This window comes from Lampris incognitus, chromosome 8, assembly GCF_029633865.1.
Source record: "Lampris incognitus isolate fLamInc1 chromosome 8, fLamInc1.hap2, whole genome shotgun sequence".
NCBI classification, from domain to species: Eukaryota; Metazoa; Chordata; class Actinopteri; order Lampriformes; family Lampridae; genus Lampris; species Lampris incognitus.
In genome coordinates, this window is record NC_079218.1 from 36,597,069 (window position 1) to 36,613,772 (window position 16,704).

The following is a 16,704-nucleotide window of genomic DNA, read 5'->3' on the forward strand; positions in this document are numbered from 1 at the left end:
CCTACGTTACCTCACTATTTTCTGTTTTGTCTACCTGTGTTGTAATTTTTAATTCTTGTCCTCTTTGATTCTGTGGAGTTTGATGGATTTGTGAAATTTTTTATTTCCCTATTGGTTTGGTATATGCGTTTTGTATTTTGAATGATTTTTCTATAAAATAAAAGAGGAAAAAAACTACAAAAAAAATCAACAGCATGATGTGTCATTAACTGGGAAGACATGAAAATGGAAACACATCCAAATAACCTAGTTTATTCAGGAGGGAGGTCATAAAAGCGATCACTGGAGAGGAAGTGGCCGTAACGCAGCATTAGCAGATATGCTGGATGCATCTTAAATGGGACTTTCTAGGGAAAAGCTGTAATCAGTTTGGAATTCTGACAAAGGGGACATCAGCAATCTCAAGATTAAAAAAAAGAAAAAAGAATATACCATGATTTGGGTCTAAAAAAAGGAGCTACAGATAGACAGAAAGCCAAATGGGCAACCAGCCAATGAGAACCACAGCCCCCCCCAAAAAAAACAACAAAAAAACGGGTAGAGTTGGACAGATGGACGTACTTCTGTGTACTATACATGTGTGACAGAGAGGGACAAATGAACAAAGCCACTCCTTTACCTGAGAAATCTCATCTCCTCATCCTTCTTCTCATCGTCACGGATGATCTTGGAGGTGGTCACGCTAACTTCCACGCCATCAACAACAAACTTCCTGGTTCGCTTCAGTGTCTTGCTGGAGAAGCGCGAATCCTGATGGAGGACAGTAGTAGGAAGGTCATGATATGAAATTTTTTGCAAGACAATTATCAGGCAGTTGTGTTTATGGAAGAAACAACCACAGAACAACTTCCTGCCTGGGTCTTCTGTGTTTGCAGGTGGAAATTCAGAGTTAGAGGCCTTGAGTCACACACTTTTTTTTCGGTCAATGACCCTGCTGATATTTATTAGTCACATTATTCTTCAGGTAAGTCCAAAAAGTACACCTTGGACCATTAATGTCTTTGCACAAATTGTGATTTTGTATGAGCGTGTGATTTTCTTCCTCACACTTCCATTTGTCACAGGTTGATTAAATAGACGGCGCAGCAGCTCTGATGCAGGAAGGCTGTGTGTATGGAGGAATCTACGCCATTCCTGTTAATCTGGTTCCACTGAAACAATCAACAAGGCATGCTCTCTCTGTCCTCTGGGTGTGTGTGTGTGTCTGTGATTGTGTCTGTGATTGTGTGTGTGTGTGTGTGCGCCATGCTGAGGGGGTGGAGGGAGTGCATCAGGAAACACTGTAAGTCATGCTTACATGGCAACGTGACATTAACCACCCGTAACTTGAGTTGTCTTCTCTTTCAATAGGGTAACAAAACTAAAGACACTTCAAACCAAAATCTGCAAAACAAATTCAAACTCCAGCTCTAGGAGGAACAGATCCATGACCTTTTCGGTTCTCTAAAAAATAAATAAATTACAATTTATAAGCACTTCTTTGCACTATTGAGCAAGGCAGCAACACGTGAGCGAATACTTGTCGTATTAGCCTTCTGCACGGCCCAGTATCCACAGGCACGTCCACATCACAAGGCTGGTTGACTCACTACCATGTCTGCCTGGGTGTATTTACCAGATAACCCTTTGGCATGATGGCTTACACCTGCTCTTCCTGACAGTATTTACTATGCTGGAACACAGTTTACATTGTAAGCCGCATGGGGTTTTCATCACTTCCTAGTTTCAAAATAAGATAAAACAAATGTTTCTTAAGTAAGGATGGAAACAAAGACACAAGAGAGAGATAAGTCGTAGGTTCTAATCGCTGTTTAGGCGAAAGAAGATTGTTTTCGTTTGAGCTCCCACAAACACCAACAACAAACTCATCCTGCCAACATGCTTTCAGATGAACTACGTCTTATTCAGGGTAGCTTCAACAAGACTATGGACAGGTAGCAGGGCCTTCTGTCAGACTAGGCCACCCTACCGCCACGTTACTGCATTTGGCTGAGCTGTGCAAACACGAGCAGAGACACAACATGGCGTGCACGAGACAAAGCCAAAGTCAGGACATCAGTAAGGAGAAACTGGCAGTGTTTCAGGCCAGCTGAGCAAATAGACTCCATCTGAGTCTCTGTGTGAGTCTATCACCAGGGGAAGGGAGCTACTGATGACTCCCCCTGTGTGTCTTTTCATCTCTGTTGTGTATACATCTTTGCTAATGTAAATTTCCGACACATTAAATAATGACATACCTGTGTGTGTTTGGTGTGCTATCATGTAGGTGTGTGTTACCATGTGTGTGTTAAGTACACAAGTACGTATTGACATTGTGTGTGTGTGTGTGCGTGTGTGTGTGTGTGTGTTAAGTATTAAGTACACACGGACAGTGTATTCAGAGGATCTAGGGGTCCGACTTTAGCTTGGCTGCTGTGCTCGACTTTGTGTGTCTGATTTCAAGAGGTTCCTTGCAATCACACAAGCACCAGAACCTGCCTTCACAGGGGGCCCTCACGCTCAGTCATTACCTTGGTACCAATTCTCATGTTCACTCACACACACACACACACACACACACACACACACACACACACACACACACACACACACAGATGGAGAGAGAGAGAGACACACACACACACAGTGACAGAAAGACAGACAGAGAACGAGAGCGAGACAGAGAGAGAGAGAGCGAGAGACAGACAGAAACACACACACACACACAGCGAGAGAGAGAGAGAGAGAGAGAGAGAGAGAGAGAGAGAGAGAGAGAGAGAGAGAGAGAGAGAGAGAGAGTCCTATCTAGAAACATAGATGGCTCATTCACTTTCATTCTGGGCTGCTGGCTGTGAGTCCTGCTGAATAATGAGTTCTGGAAAAACTTACAGATCCCATATAGACAGAAGTCAACATTCACACTCAATAGAATTCCAATCAAGGTCAGACCATAAACCACCAGAAACCACTCGCTGACAATGGCCTGCACAGAACCTCTCATTCACAGTACTGAATATTGAATAGGGGCCCACACAATGGTTGCCATTGGTCCCAGTGAATGGAAAATGTTGCAAATTTTGCCTCAGAAAGGCTCGGTGTCCAGAGATAAAATGGCTTCTCTGCCCTCTCCCTCTCCCTTCCTCAAGCTTTTTCTTCTGTTTCCTATCTTCTTCTTCCTGCCTCTGTCCATACCTTTCCATCTCTCTCCCTTCTTCCAGTTCCAACTACTTAAGGTTGTTGTTGCCTCTTTTTTGGTCTCCAATCAACTTTTCCGAGGCCATTTAATATTTTCATTTTTAGAAATATCCATACACCTCAACCTCATTCCTGCTCCAACATCACCTCACTGAACCCATATTCATCTTAAAATATCGCGGACATAAAAAATGGAAACCGACCGTTAAATAATATTTGCACTGCGTCAGCTCTGAGTATGTTGACTAGTTTCATATACCGGAGCCTCCGTGTGAGTAATGTAAGGGCCGAGCCTAACGGAGGACAGGCGATCCTCTGTTTAAAAAAGGGTACACACCCAGAGAACAACACACAGCAACACACAGTCTCAGTTCCTCTACTGGTGCTTAGAGGCAGTTTTTTTTTTTCCCCAAGAGGGAGCCTCCTGTAGAGCTGCCCGGCTACCGTGGCCCATTTGTACACATCAACACCTCGACAAGTTTCCTGTCAGAATCAACAGACACGCTGTGCTATAGCGCTTCAGTTCAATGAGGGACTGGGCTATAAACCACATCCACCCAACCTTTACAAATGCATACGCTGCAAAAACTGACATCCTTGGGAAAAAGGTCTTTAGCATTACATTTAAATCACCCCTCACGTCAGGATATTTGGCATAAAATAACTGAGATATGCAGCAGAAAACGTCATTGGTTAAAAATAACCCGACTTCACCAGAAAAAAATCGTAAGTATAACCTTGAAAGAGGAAACCTGATTGAAGTCAACATGCCCAATTTTAAACAAATGCCTCGAAACAAATTAGTTTTCTTCTTAAATAAATTCAGTAATTCAGTCCAAGCATGTATGTAAGTAACCTGCCAACATTTATTTCAGCCTCTCTGACATATTCTCTGCACCATATCACCTCTTAGTTTACATGTATATAGTCAATCCTTGTGTATGTATCTGAAGATTGTTGTGTTGTAGTGTTGTTATTCTATGTTAAGTACACAGAGTGAGCCACGAAACCGGAGTCAAATTCCATGTTTGTGCAAACCTACATGGCCAATAAACATGATTCAGGTAAAACTGCCTGCCGCTGAAGTAAATCGGATTGAACAGAACTAGAACAGGGTGGCCTTAAACCAGGGCTCAGGCCTGAGTGCCTCAGTGTCCTAAATTTAAACAGGCACAGGACCGTTGATAACGTTTCTTCCCTGCTCTCTCTAAACGTTGCGTTTCTGTCTACTTCTACTATCCTGTCAATAAAGGTGAAAGTTAACAAAAAAATATTCAGAGAAACTTCCCAGAAATAATCCTGAAAAATTCAGCTGTCAAATAAAATCATACCAAGCGTTGTAGTGCGCCATTCAGTGCACTTTCAATTAGTTGAATCCATGTAGATTGCTAATCAACAAGCAATTATCACTCGACATGCATCAAGAAACAGCAGACACCAGTCACAAGGATATATTATTTTATCTAAAAGAAATATTAATGCACCCACATATTATGTAGATTATTACTGGGTGAGTCAAAGTGGATAATGCTATCTCTAACTTACAGTAGAATGCTGACTGAGCACTTAAGTGGTGCCCGATGGTAGGGACCGGCGCTGCCCATGGACTACAATACCCATAGCCTCTTGCTCACCCTCACAGGTGATTTACCCACTGTCTCGCCTTACACTGTAATAATACTGGTTACAGTAATACTGTATCCGGTGACACAATTTCGAAAACCGTGGTAGAATCAAAATTTGCTCTCTCACTGTGGACCACGCACCCACAAGCATTCAGAAAGGCCAAAGAAGGTCGAATCAGCTCATCTGGATATGTTTATTAACATTTATTCAATAAACATATCCAGATGAACTGATTCGACCATTTTTGATGATCGTACCTGGATTATTGAGCATGCATCAAGACATTCAGAGATACCTTTCTGCAGAAGGACAACGAGAACAAAGGACCACGTTTCTTCACATTACCGCCGGCCATGGTTTTATTGGACGTTAACCTAGTCTTGCTCATCTGTTAATCAGCTGTTATAACTTGTTAGGTTTTCCTGCAAGCCACGCAGTTTCCACAGAAAGAGAGGGTGACCGGATCCCTTTTATTTCTTAAACGTCAACAAAATTGCAACTAAAACTCCTTCAAGATCCGACAATGGATGGAGCATTGAGGCTTTTCAGCTGACGAGCTGCACCCCGATCCCGAGCCCCGCACTGTTCGTCAGACAACGAGGACCCCGATCGCCTTAACAGCAATCATCAAATAAGGCTTTACATTTGGGCTTTGTTAGTTTTAGTAGTCGATTTAATTATTTCACATGAGAAAAGTGTTGTCAGAGCGGCATGGCTCAGGGGGTAGAGCAGGTCATCTAGTAATCAGAAGGTCGCTGGTTTGATCCCCTGCTCGTCAGAGAGTGTGTTGAAGTGCCCTTGAGCAAGACACTGAACCCCTAACTGCTCCTGATGAGCAGGTTGGCACCTTGCATGGCAGCCTCCTCCATCAGTGTATGGAAGTATGTGTGAATGGGTGAATGTGAGGCGTACACTGTAAAGCACTTTGAGAGGTCGGTAGACTAGAAAAGCCCTATATAAACAGTCTATTTGTTAGTTGAAATCATCTGTGATCTAGACACACACCATGATTCACGTAGGACGTGTTACATAGGCAGATGGTTAGTTTTAATTTTTTTCCTTTAATTTTTCTTTTGTTTGAATCTTCTCGTTACTTGAGAAAAGTACTATTGGTTAAATTCATTCACTAACTGCGCACACTGATCTACAGAGCTGGTGGACAGACCATCTACTTTTCTTTTGTTTATTTGCTACTTCATTTTTGTTTCTTTGTTTGCAAAATTATTTCAGGTAGCTAAGCTGTGCGTGTGATCGCTATCTCTTCCTCTCTCTCTCTCTCTCTCTCTCTCTCACTAACTCTCTTTTGCCTCAATCTTACCACACTCCTATCACTGTGGGCAATCTCCTCTGCGCATCCTCCCTCTCACAAACACCTCCTCCCTTTGGCGTACACCCCCCCAACACACACACACACCCATACAATATTTGCATAGCCTCGCTACCTCATATCACCCTTTGTGCCTTGACCATTATGTTGCTGCTCACCACTGATTGTACCTGATCAGTATTAGTTAATTGGTGTTGATTAGTATTAGTTTGATAGTGTTGTTTCAATAAATTGTTTATTGGAATAAGCTGTTGCCCTGTCTGTTTGTGTTGCAGTATTCATTGAAGCCATCCTCTGCTGGGTACTCCAATTGGTGCAACACTGATTATTTCATCATCTTGACTGGTTCAATTACAACGACTGAAAACCACAACTAATGATTAATAATTTTGAGACTGATTTGATTATTTTGATTATTCCATCAATTTTAGCAGTTTAATTATAAAATATTAAACACCAAAATAATGGGTAATGATTTTATGAGACTGATCTGACAAGTCTGTTGCACTCACACCGAATAAAATAATATTGTTGGGAATTCCCTGATAATCAAAGTATATGCATATATTTATATATATAGCGTTTTTTTTCCGAAACCGTCAATGGTGCTATGAGTGCTCAACTAATGAGGAGCGGACTATCAACACGGACACAGGAAAAAATATTTTGATACGTTGCAGTACAGGCCTGTCTCATGCGTCTCGTACTCATCAGCTGCTAATGACACTAGCAGCTGATGTGTGCGAGGCGCACGAAACAGTCCTGTACCGCAATGTATTAAAATCCGTGTTATATATATATATATGTGTATATGCAACAAATATTTACCAGGTAACTTTGAATGTAATACAAATCTGTAATTATTTTTGCTCTTTGATGACTTACGCTGACAGAGAGCGAGATAATGTCTTTGTTGACCGACATGTCCATGCTCTCCGAGGACATGCTGCCCACGTCCGAGTACCGCTTGCTCATCCTTCCATTAACATGGGTTGAGGGGCTGTCCATGTTAGTTCCAATGGACCCTCGTTCCGAGGTACCCTTCCTCATGCTGTCATCAAGCCCAGAGCAAGGGGCTAGCATCATGACAGGAGTTGACATCGGCCTTGGTGTAGGTGTGGGACTTGGGATGGGGGAGACGGTCGGGGTGGTCTTTGAACTGTGGCTTGTAGCTGTCGACTCCCCATTACCTATAATGCTTCTTTCCTCCTCAGCCAACTCAATCTTGGGTACCTCTGGATCTGTGGTTACTGTAATGATGTCAACTACTTCCTCTGACACCTTGGGTTGGACGAGTGGTGGCGGCTGCTCAGTCTCTGGGGTCTCCACAACAACCTGGAATATTAAATACAATTAGCCTTACTTGTATACATTAAAAATATCAGACATACTGTCTAGGCTGCTGATTAATCTCTATTTCCCTAAGCTACCCCTTAAACATCCCAGATAGGTGGAATGAATGAGAGATCAGAACATTTTACTTGATTTACAAATCACCTTGTAATGTTCAGAAAGGTGAGATATAAATAAAGTTTATTATTATAAAGTTTATAAAGTACTTTGCTGCAAAAGAAATTGTTCAACTTTTGAGAAATTTGTGCATATGTAACATTTTCTATAAAAGTTTGCAATGCAATAAGGCTATAAAATCAAAGACAAATAACTAAACTGATTCAAAGAGGACCTTTTCTTCCTCAGAGGTGGGGGTGATCTTCCCGTCCTCGATGCCGGAGTCTGAGCTGGAGGTCTTAGTAGAGACCTCGCTCTCAGATTTGTCCGACTCCAACATGACCTCGTCAGGTAGCTTGTCGCCAGGCTCCCCCTGTTCTTCTTGGTGCCGCTTTTGGCGCGGCAAGGGCACTGGGATCACCTCAACCTGGGCTGGGTGCTCCTCCGCTGGAATGTCCGGCTGGACCTCCACCTTCACCCGGGGGGTAGGTATGGGCGTGGTGGGGGAGGGGGTGGTGGGGCTTTGGTTGTCCGGAGAGTGGTCTCCTTCCAAACTAGTCTGACTCATCTGGCATGGCTCCTTGCCTGGGGACTGGAGGAAGAAAGAGGAGTGAAGGAAAGAGTGAGAATGAACACCGAGGGTAATTTTCACAGGTAAATGTGCCTGAGGACATTAATGGTTTTAACCTCAGTCTGAAGGTTTATGGCTTTAGCCTTAGTGCCATTTGGCATTACTCTAAAATGCTAATGACAGAAGTGCTCTTTGCTCTCCACTAAGGGTGAATTAACCTTGACCTCTTGTTTGTAGGAATGCAGTTAGTGCTGCACAGCTCCTTTCCTCTCTGGCTGCACCTGGGCTGAGATTACCATCAATTACAAACAGTGCCAATAACTGCACAGGGCAAAAAACCTGTTTAAATCAGGGCCTATGTGCAGAAAGAGAAGGACCTTAGGGGTATCTCAGAGATAATTACCCAGTTAACCCGATCACTTTGCCTTTGCAAAATAATTCCCTGGATCGACCCATAGGTGCATGCTGCCATAAAAAAGGATGATGTTCATTATCACCACAGAACTTGAGAGGTTATTTTATGATAATGTTTACAGCTATGTGGCCCGCTAATCAATTATGTTGCTTGAAATACTTCTCTGCTATCCCCTGGTGTGGGTGTACAAAGCCATCATACATCTTTATGACTGGGCCCGGCCGTTTTAAACAGCCCCCAAAAACATCCCTGTCAGGCTGCATGTGATTTATAGCTAAAGAAGAAGGGCCGGCTAACTGGCGGCCAGGAGTTTGATAGGTGTTTACAACACTGGACTAGCTTCCTCCTGTGTGTATGTGTGTGTGTGCGTGTGTATTTGTGTGACAAAGAGAGCGAGAGAGAGTGAGAGAGAGAATATCTCTACATTTGTCTTCTGTGAGAAAAATAAAGGAATAGGAGGCTCTAGCTACAAGACACATTACAGTTTTCCTTTTTTATCCGAGTTCAATGTCATGTTCGGGTTTGGCATTCCAGTGTTTCCTGGACCAGTTCTGGACCCCCTGATCTTAAATGGGTACCGATATATTTTTTCTTAGTCCAATAAACTTTATAGTAGCTGAGGTCAACAAGACAGCCTCAACTCCTTTAACTCCATCACTACACTCCAGGAAATACACCATCAGATATAGCTGGGAATTGTTTAGGGGAGTGGAACACAAATTTCCCCGTTCAGTTATACTGGGCTAGAAATGAGCATTGGCCACTGAATGATCATTCATTTGGGTATGGCTGGAATTTTTTGCAGTTGTACTAGTCACCTAGGCAAGTAGGTATTAAACCAGAATGTCTCAAATTAATCTCATATTTGAGGAACTAAGACTTGATCCAAAAAAAATCTGATCCCATGCTGGTCAGTCAGCTTTCATGACATGGGCTTTAATAAACACAAGTCACCATCAGGATAGCAAACGAGCAGCGAGAGACAATGTAAACTAAAATCTCGTGACAAAAATTAATATTGTTGTTTTGTTTTTTTAAGATTTTTACCCCTATTTCTCCCCAATTATACCTGGCCAATTACCCTATTTTCCAAGCCATCCCAGTCGCTGCTCCACCCCCTCTGCCGGACCAGGGAGGGCTGCAGACTACCACATGCCTCCTCCGATACATGTGGAGTCGCCAGCCACTTCTTTTCACCTGACAGTGAGGAGTTTCACCAGGGGGACATAGCACGTGGGAGGATCACGCTATTCCCCCCAGTTCCCCCTCCGCCCCCCCAAACAGGCACCCCGACCGACCAGAGGAGGCGCTAGTGCAGCGACCAGGACACATAGCCACATCTGGCTTCTCACCTGCAGACATGGCCAATTGTGTCTGTAGGGACCCCCAACCAAGCCAGAGGTAACACAGGGATTCAAACCGGCGATCCCTGTGTTGGTAGGCAACAGAACAGACCGCTATGCTACCCGGATGCCCCTTAAGGCCGAATTATAAGATAAAAACAGAATTCCCGCCCCCGCTTAACACGGTCTTCTCGTCAGCAACACAAAAAACGTCCTTCTGTGGACCTGAAAGGCTAAGGGCCAGTGATATTTACAGTGGGTATTTAGTTAAGGGTCAGACTTTGACGGTGGAACAATGTCAGACCTTAAATAATTCATTCTGTCCAAAGCTGTGACGTGAGGGGGTTTCTACGCAGCAACTAGGTGTAGGGCAGAACCTATATTTAGTGGTGTCGAGTCGGTGTGGGTGAATGCCAGTGTTGTGATCTCTCTTCCCTTGTCGGTGCTGAGGTGCACAAGGATGCTGGTTCACAATTATATCGGACACGCACAATAAATTCATAAACACTCACTGCAGAGCAGACCTCGGAGTCTTTTGGCAAACCGAGTGCAGCAAGACAGCGTTTATGAAAAGCTGCTGAGAGCGTCTTAAGGGGTCAACAAGCGAGGACTTCAAAAGCCAGGAAAGTCGAGTTTGTGTTTAAAGTGTAGCGTGTGTGTGTGTGCGTTTCAGTCAACGTGCATGTGTTTGTGCACATTCTTGTGTTGTGCTCCATCTTAAATCTTTCTCTGAATTGTTAACACTCAACACCAAAGAGAAACTCCTTGCTTTTCTGAAACCACTGAACCTTGACTGTCTCGTTCAGCTACAAGACCACACAGAAAGTCCAAACACATACACTGCACAAAGAGTCCATTTTCACAAGACATTCAAGTTACGTGTTGAATCTTACACTTCCATTTTCCTTAAAAAAAAAGAAGAAAAAAGATATAAAACCTCTCCTGGCGGCGTGAGACAACCGCAGTTGTTTTCGATCCATTACAAATGAGGCTGATGGAGATGATGCTCCTGTACTGAGAATATGGTGAGAAATTCATAAAATAATCTTGAAAAGAGTTGATTTGTATTGGAAACAAACACCTCACCGTCATGGCAGATAGTTTTCTTCACTCATTAGAAAACGACTGTAAGACTCCACCGCTTAATCAAGTGATTATTTTAGAATGAATATTGATAATCAGTCCGTGATTGATCAGAGAGAGAAGAGCAGTAACAAATACAACGGCAACAGACAACAAAGACAGACAGATGATAGCTAGCTGGATGAAATCGTCCATGACAATAGTCAAGTTCATTAATCTGTTTTTGCCATTTAAAACCATAGGATCAGAGCCTATTCCAGTATGCACTGCCCAGTCCAATGAATGGCCCATAAACAGACAAACCCCAAACCAATCTCTCTATCTATCTATCTATCTATCTTAGGGCTGTGCGATATGATGATATATATCGTGTGATTAAAGAAAACAATCATTTCATACTAAGTACCTTCGTTTATTTCATTGTGTTACAAATCACACTCTTTACGGGAATATTTCTCATCATTTGTACGACCCTTTCCGCTCTTTGCACGGCACAGATGCAGGCAGGAAATTTGCATGAAGGCAATACTAACAAACAGGACAGCGAACGTAATGCAGAACGGGGTAATTCCAAACAGAAGGACTCCCACCAGCCAGGACAAAACGAGTAGCTTGTACCTAAAAGAGGGGCTACTTCTATCGTATGAACATGATTTGGGTATGAAAAGTCTGACACGGACCAGAAAACCGTACTTTGCAAAATATGCCACACGCCAGTCCCCAAAACAGACTCAAACACCACTAGCCTCTTACCACCTATGCAAGAATCATGTCAATTCGCGCAAAGGTTCTAAATAAAAGGAGAAAAATAATCAAATATGAGTACTTTTTATTTGTCGAGTATATAATTCAAAATGTAATGAGAAATAGGCCTTTCCATGTGGTCATTTTATATAAATTATTTATTCACGAATTTACAGAAAGTGCTTTATCATGACATGTATTGTTATCGTGATATGAATGACCAATATTGTGATATGAGATTTTGCTCATATTGCACAACCCTAATCTATCTATCTATCTGTTATTTTTGTCCTCAATCCGACCAGAGCCTTGCATCACTTCAGCCTCCCTCTCAGTGTTCTTACTGCCTCCATACGGGAAAGAAACAACCCTATAAAAGGGGAGTGGTGTCACCACCCTCCATGAAGAAACAAAAACAGAACAAAAAAAGGGACTGAAGAAAGAAAAGAGGTCCAGGCTGTGGGTACCGTGGTGAGATCCATGGCCTCGTCTTCCTCCCCTTCCTCTCTATTGTCTTCTATTTCCTCCATGACCTCAGCCTTGGCCTCTGCCACCAGCTCTCGCAGAGGACGGTTGGACGTCACCGAGCTTATAAAAGGGTGCTGTGGACACACACGGGGGAGAGAAGGGGTGAGATTAGCATCATCAATCAGACAATTACTACATTCTTGATTGGTTTATTGATCTTGGTGGGGAAGCTGAACTGCCGCAGAACTGGAAAGGTAAATAGGATAGAATATGTAAATAAGAATAATAGTATAAAAGAAGTGCATAGACACAGTAAAAAGGGTAAAAATAAGCTAAAAATAGATATGAGAACAGGTCAGTCTGATCGGCTCACTCATCGGTTGATAGCTGTGGCAAGAATGCTGTATACCACAATTACGATAGTCAAAAATACAGTGGACTATATTAGGAGGCCTATGATAGGAAGTCTATACAAGGCAGGAAAAAAGAGAACATCCTGACATGTCGAACAATGTGGTGACAAACGCAGGGCAATGAAAATACAGCAGACAAATTTGGTGGTTAAGTGTTTGAAGTGGTTCACCCAGAAAGGCCTCATTAATGACACACTGAGGGATATTTATGCAAATGTCTTCACATCTAACACATCTAAGAGTGAGCTGTTCGGATAGGGAAAAAAAATTATCAGGCATTGTCAGATTGAATGAATTAATACAATTTGTGTTTTGTTTTGTTTTTTTAAACTACACTTGTTTTCTTTTTTTTTGTTTTCTTTTGCCTTAAACATACTGTGCCTTTTGCCGTGTTCTTCTTTGCTGAAGTTTGGGTTGATGCAATGAGTTAAATCATGAATCCACAGTTTAACATCAGACAAATAATGTCCAATAAAAGAAAAAAGATGCCGGAATCCAGCATTCACCTTCAGTATAGGATGCTACAGGGGGGAAAGCGTGAGGATAAAAGACTAAACACAAAAAAAGGCAACACTTGGGGGTGGAGGAAACCCTTTCCACCACCTGGCAGTCCCTACAGCTCCAGCAGCAACATTTCAACAATAAATGCCATGCTAAAAAAAAAGCACCTGAAACAAGCCCAGGTACTTAAAATACTAAAGGTGTTGACTAGAACAAAATTAAAATAGAGGGGGGGAGGATCTAATTACAATGTGCATCCTATAAACACAGAGGGGAAGTTCATTTTTTTCCATTGTACAAAACAAGAGGAAGAAAAGAGCCAAGTATAAAAGCTAAATTAAAAGGTGAGTATAACAGGGACAAAAGAGCCATCATCTATTATTCAGCTACTTCGTCTATAGTGTAATTTAATTGGTACAGCTGGCAAAGGAGAAAGCCTTAAGAGGAGATGGATTATAAGGTAGGGCTGTGTGTGTGTGTGTGTGTGTGTGTGTGTGTGTATGTGTGTGTGTGTGTGTGTGTGTGTGTGTGTGTGTGTTAGTGGACTGCATTAGCCCTTAGCTTTTAACTTCTCCAGTGACAAACAACACTCAGCGAGACTAATGTCTCAGGTGAACGCTGAGTGCCACCTCGCCATTTAGCGAACTGCAGAGCAGAGTGAGACAAACTGTACTTCTAATGTGATGTTGCTGCGATACCACAGCACTGCTATATAAATGCAATCCACCCATCCATCCATTCATCCATCCATCCATCCATCCATCCATCCACTGCTTACTGCATAATCCCTCCCCTATGTGCATGACAGATACAGGAAGTTGTGGACAACTGTAATATGCATCCGAGAAACTTTAATCCAAAACTGGAACAGTGATACAGAGGACAGCTTTTTGGCAACATTGCCTGAAGAGTGTAGAGGTAGTCCCCGGGTTGCAAAGGCCCGTACTTAACGAACCGACCTCCGTAAAGCCTATTATTTTATTTTTTTAAAAATTTGAGTTACACACAATGGTTAATACTAACAAATGGACGGACTACTTTGCACGACGCTCAAAACACTGCGTGTTTTAGGCAGTTCGTCAGCCCGAGGGAGAACAACGCCATGCCATTGTCGCCATTTTGTCTGATCGCGTTAACACTGTGCATTGTGTTTTGACTTAGAATTGATCATGTTTACCATCATAATCGTGGCTTCGAAGTGTAAATCTCATGCAAGTGATGGTGATGCGTCAAAGAAAAGGAAAACCATCACGACTGAAACGAAAGTGGAAATAATGCGGCATTCAGAGGGAGGTGAAATGCTCTTATTGTGAGGCGGAAACGCGAGCCCTGAGCGGGCTCGCGTTTCCGGCATCAAACAGCCGGTCACGACCTGCTTTCAGGGACGGTGGCAGGTGGGGGAGTTTGAAATGTAAGAAACATTTCTTTAACGTTTTTTATACCTATCCACTCATTCTCTCTCCCAATTATAAATACTGTACTGTTGTTGTATCTATTATTATTACTACATTATTATATGCATGATGTTTTAGGTAAAATATATACTATATACTAAGACAAACATTTGACTAATTGACGCTAGATGCGAACTGTAGGTAATTGTTCTGACTTACATACAAATTCGACGTTTGTAACCCGGGGACTGCCTGTAATGTTGGGGCATTGTGTCATCAATAGCAGATTTATTGATGCAAGTAAACAAATAGCAGGTTTTGGCTCCTAAGCTCTCATTTTGTGGTTCATAAGAATTGGCTTCCTAATGCAGCATATCTTCCAATTCTACAGCAATACCAATAGCGATATTTTTATCCATTTGTCCAGGGAATCTGAAAGAACCTTTTGAAATGTCCCAAAAAATAAATTGGGAATGAAGTGCATTGTCATTAGATGTTGTTAAGCAAAGAGAATAGCTTTTTGATTTCTAGATGTAGGTGCCGGGGCCCTGTGATGGACTGGCAGCCTGTCCAGGGTGTCTCCCCACCTGTCGCCCAATGACTGCTGGGATAGGCTCCAGCATCCCTGCGACCCTGAGAGCAGGATAAGCGGTTCGGATCCATTCCATTATCCAAACCCCTTATCCTGCTCTCAGGGTCGCAGGGATGCTGGAGCCTATCCCAGCAGTCATTGGGCGGCAGGCAGGGAGACACCCTGGATAGGCCGCCATGCCATTAATGGATGAATAGTGCCAGAAAACACATCCAAAAATAATGACATGTCTCAAAGCTTCATCGTAATGAAGTTTAAAGATATATTTACATGCGCTTAGCAAAATTTAAAAGGAGTATAAAAACCTTTTTATGATAACGGTGGATGGTTTTTACTTGAAATTTTCCTATTTCTTTTCAGTCGTTCTAATTTGACACATCATAATTTGCACAAGCATATTCAGATAGGCACCAAGCTTCTGAGGCCAATGGGGGGAGTAGCAGTAACTCAAGAAGCAGGAGGGGAGGGGAGCTGAAATGATGTCGACTCCACCAACACCACTTCCTGAAAAGACTCGTACAGGCTGGGAGAGACCAGCCACCAGACTATCAAAACCACACCAGCCTGGGGTGGTACTGACTGAACCAAACAAGCTGCAGACTTGTTATCAGGAACACTCCAAAAAACATAAGTAACAAAAAAAATTGTGATTGCCAATAAAATATTTGGCAGTTGGGTTAAAAAAAAATCCCAGATTTTGAGTTTGTACTTACTACATACACTAAGCTGCTATTCTTTTTTCCCAGAAAGCATGTGGTAGTGGATGGGAGAGTAAATGCAACTGAAGCTATAACCCTGAATATTTACATGTAAAGAAAAATATCTTTTTTCATTCTTTCTATCGCTGCTGTATTTGAAACAATAGCTAATTCACAAATAACAGGAGCGATCTTTTAGTTGCTCATTTTAATGGATGACAACATAGCATTTTGTCTTAAGTTTTACTAAAGCCTGGTTAGCAGGGTCCTTCTCAGAAAAAGGTTAAACAAGGGTGTGAGATGGTTTCTATCATTTTGGACAAAACTAATGGTTAAGGTCTATATTGCTCAATAAAGTAATGAATTAAATGAGGCTTGTGCAAAACTTCAATTAGGAAGATAATTTCTACCTTACTGAACTTTTCCCATTTTTCATTCATCAAATAGTTTTATTCAAGATGCAAAAAGAACTTTATTGTCATTGTGCCAGACACAACAAACTTGCAGGTGTGTCAACCTCAAAATGGTGCGTACATAACCAATAAGACATATAAAATATCAGCAATACAAAGTATTGAGTCTACAATATAAGTGCAGAGCACAGAGTCTAAACAATATAAGTGCAAGATATAAGCAGTATAATGTAAAATACAATAGAGTTATGTCATGTTAGTTTTTGTTTCATGTTTTATTGTGAAGGCTCACCGGTTTTGCCGCCTGTTCCTGCCCCTGCTTTGCTCACCTGTCCCCCATTCCCTGATTGGTTCCCCAGCAGTATATATTCCCCCTGGTTGCCCCATCTCATTGTCGGATTATAAAGAAGCGTTACCTTTGTTAGCGCATGTTGGCCGGGTGCTTCATGCCTTCCTTGTTATTTTGTACCCATTTCCTCAGTTTCTGTAAGTA

The 16,704-nt window shown here is 42.3% G+C and overlaps 1 protein-coding gene across 1 annotated transcript in view; it reads right to left on the reverse strand.

Annotated features, from left to right (window-relative positions):
* stk10 (serine/threonine kinase 10) overlaps positions 1-16,704 on the reverse strand; it is a 99,665-nt gene that overhangs the window by 14,634 nt on the left and 68,327 nt on the right. Inside the window, exons 8-11 of the mRNA XM_056284548.1 lie at positions 12,200-12,334; positions 7,812-8,168; positions 7,013-7,462; positions 620-750 (exon numbers count right to left, since the gene is read on the reverse strand). Of these exons, the coding sequence (XP_056140523.1) occupies positions 620-750; positions 7,013-7,462; positions 7,812-8,168; positions 12,200-12,334 (1,073 nt within the window). The remainder of the gene's footprint in view (positions 1-619; positions 751-7,012; positions 7,463-7,811; positions 8,169-12,199; positions 12,335-16,704) is intronic.